This window comes from Empidonax traillii, unplaced genomic scaffold, assembly GCF_003031625.1.
Source record: "Empidonax traillii isolate 1590-97213 ecotype Southwest subspecies unplaced genomic scaffold, ASM303162v1 scaffold336:size770142, whole genome shotgun sequence".
NCBI lineage: Eukaryota > Metazoa > Chordata > Aves > Passeriformes > Tyrannidae > Empidonax > Empidonax traillii.
Window position 1 is genome coordinate 69,860 of NW_020955529.1, and position 3,236 is coordinate 73,095.

General features: G+C 36.2%; 1 protein-coding gene across 7 annotated transcripts in view; it reads left to right on the top strand.

Annotated features, from left to right (window-relative positions):
• JAKMIP1 (janus kinase and microtubule interacting protein 1) overlaps nt 1-3,236 on the top strand; it is a 101,936-nt gene that overhangs the window by 68,016 nt on the left and 30,684 nt on the right. For all 7 annotated transcript variants that reach the window (XM_027891981.1, XM_027891982.1, XM_027891983.1 and 4 more), the window contains one exon: nt 813-914. In XM_027891981.1, coding sequence (XP_027747782.1) covers nt 813-914 — 102 coding nt within the window. The remainder of the gene's footprint in view (nt 1-812; nt 915-3,236) is intronic.

A 3,236-nucleotide genomic window follows, 5' to 3' on the forward strand; every position in this document is an offset into this window, starting at 1 on the left:
GTAAGACCTGGTGCCTTGGTAGCCTTCAATCCAGTCAAATTTTCACAAGCACATTAAAATTTAATTTAAATAAAATTTCTTGTTTATCGCTTTACTCTATGTCTACCTTTGAAGAATTAATAGGCTGGTATTTTGAAGAAATACATAAAACTCAAATAGATAGACTGGATAAGTTTTAGAAATACTATAGTTTTAGATGGCTGGGAATTTATAATTTTTAGTTTGGGCACAGAGAACATCATAACTGTAGAATAGTGCTGCCTTTCAACATTTTCTGGGTTGTACATTAAATATGAATTGAGATTTTAAATACTTTGATAGGAAGGCTGACTGTAGAATAAACAGGGAGCTGCTATGCTGATACACAGCTTTAGTTTTAGTGAGAAAATCTTCAGTGATACTGCTATTCCATGATAGAGTTCAAATTTTTTTCCTGAAGTTTCTTTTTTAAAATTGTTTTGTTTCATGAAACAAAGCAGTAGTTAAATAAGGTTTTAATCAACATAAAAACCTGCAGAGTATTTTAGAGCTTCAGTCAATTAGGGCCACTGTTGCAAGGGTTCCTTCAGCTGAGGAATGTCGGGTAACTTTGCAGAATCTAAGTGTGTATGGAATCAGTTGGCAGCTATCAGCATTTTTGTGTTTAGCTAAAGCCAAAATTCTTAAAATATGGTAAAGTTAAGAGGAAATACCATATACTTGGAATGTGAACAGGAATCTGCATTTTTAATGTGCAAGTATGTTTTGTAAAGGTGTGGAATAAGTGTTTACATATAATCATACGTGTTGTTTTTAAACAAATCTTTCCTCAGGAGAGAGAGCGAAGGTCGCCAGCATTTAATCTTCATATAACCACATTCCCTGAAAACAATGGAAGTGCACTTCAACTGTTCTGTCATCAGGAAGGAATAAAGGTATATGCAGAGCATTAGAAACAGTTGGATGGCTAGGAACTTTTTTCGAATAACCATTCTAATATCCAAACAGATTGTCTGGCATTTGCCAGGGAAGAAAATGTGAAAAGATTAATTTAGTAAGAAAAGATATTTTTAACCCGGGAAAGGATTTCGTAAGAATACGTTCTGGTAGTCAGTCAGGAGTTCCTCAGTGAAAATGAAGTCTGGTCAATCAAGATAATTTACATTTGGTCTACAGAAAAAAGTGTGAGTTGATGTGATTCATTGTCAGACTTGCTACAGTACATTGTTCTTGATATTAAATGTTTTCATCTAAGTTCAGAAATATGACATTGAAGTATTATTTTACACCCAGTTTAGTGAAGCATTTTGTTTGTTGAATGAATATGCTTAAGTTATTTTCCTAGGCCAGGGCCTTGAATCATGAGGTACCTTATCCAAGCTCAGATAGGTGGAACTCCATCATTTTAGATCAAGCACAAGACAAAGATCGGGATCTCCCTTGGTTAGCTTTTGCTATGAGGAAGCAAGAATTACTCTTTTCACTTCTGTTCCCCCCATGAACAGGCTAGCTGTGACACTTGATTTACATGCTGCTTCAGCTAAGATTGAATTCAGACTTGTGCTGTCAGTAATGGTGCACAACAGGCCAGGGTAACTTTTCTACAAGTAACTAAGGCATAATCTCAGTGCCACTCACTTGTGATTTACAATAATATTTTTAATTGTGTTTACAAGTCCTCTTATGGGAGGCTTGCTGCTATTCAGTGCCTTAATGAGCACAGTATGATCTCTAGAGTAAATAAACTGAAATTGTTGGCTACATATTTTAGGAAGCTGAGTAGTCTAAAAGAAAAAAGTTAAAATCTCATTCTTACCTACAGGTTTGGTTGGATACTCATCTCCCAAACCACACCAAGAGTCATCAGTTAGCGTATTACTTTTCAAATAGAACCTCCATGGGATGCCAGACCTGCTTTTAGCTTATCCCTTATTCTTATTCATGTGTTGGCTGTAGGCAGGTACAGTGTAGCAGGATCTAGAATTCCTATTTTTTCCCATTGTTTACTGGGACACTCCTTAACAGCAGTGTTCTTTTCAGGCTGACCTTCAGTTTACTTACCTGTAAGGAGAGGCAGTCACCTAACATGAGCATGCTGAGACTGCTGACCTTTTCTCTGTTTTCAGTGTTTTTTAAAATTGTTAGCCATCAGTAGCACAGTAGATTCCAAAATTATGCAAAATCTAGTTTGTTTTCTAATTCTTCCTTTATGCTTCATATGGAAATAAATGAATTAGAATGATTGTTTCTGGCTCAATAGATGCAAGAACTTGCATGTCTTAGTGAATTCAATTCCTCACTAGCATTACTGTTTGGCTAAAGAAGTTTCCATTCAATATTGTCATTGCTGATCATAATTAATATTTTGCTTTTAACATCATTCCAAACACAAGTATATTAAGGTGTGCACCTTAATACACCTAAGGTGTTAGTTACACATTAAGGTGTTAGTGATGTGCAATGTTAAATAGCTAATGTAACATTTGGGAACACTGGTGAGGTGTTGAGGTAAGAGAGGGAGGGGACTTCTCAGGATTGAACAACTTGAACACAACACTTTACTGGACTAATTTGTAGAGTCTCTCCCACATCTGTGTCTGGTCCTCGGGAAATCTTTCGTTTCTTATTCAGCCTTCCTCACTGGAGTCTGTTGAATATAGAATCATGAGCTAATATATTCTGATGTAGCTATGTAATTTGCAAGCCTAGCTGGTTTAGCTTTAAAAAATGTTAAAGATTGATTAGCCTGACTACCCACATAGTGCAGTTGCCTAAAGCATAAATGCAAAGCAGCACATTATATACTGGAAGCAATGAAATAAGTGAGCCAAGAGCCTTGTGAAATATTGTCCTCTTCTAAGCAGTGCTAAATATGAGCAGAAGTTGAGGGTGGCAGCGTTTAACAAGGCTGGTTTGCTTTATGTATGTGAATTAAACATTTTTGGCTCGCATGAACTGATGTTTTCCCATGTGCTCAAGCCTTCCTGCTTTTGATCAGCATAGCTGCATACAACCTGTCAATGGAAAGGATCACTGGTCCATGCGAACTTGTGGACCGTACTTGGAATAGTTCAGGAGAATGTGATTAGAGGAGGTTAGACAGTTCCATGACCCCTTCCAAGAACTTTTAAAAGCAGAAAACAGAGTTCTGAGGCCTAGGAATGGACCCTGGCACAGTGCAAAATAAAGATACCATCTAAATTTCTTTCTTTCTTTCTTTTTTTTTTTTTTTTTTTTTTTTTTTTTTTTTTTTTTTT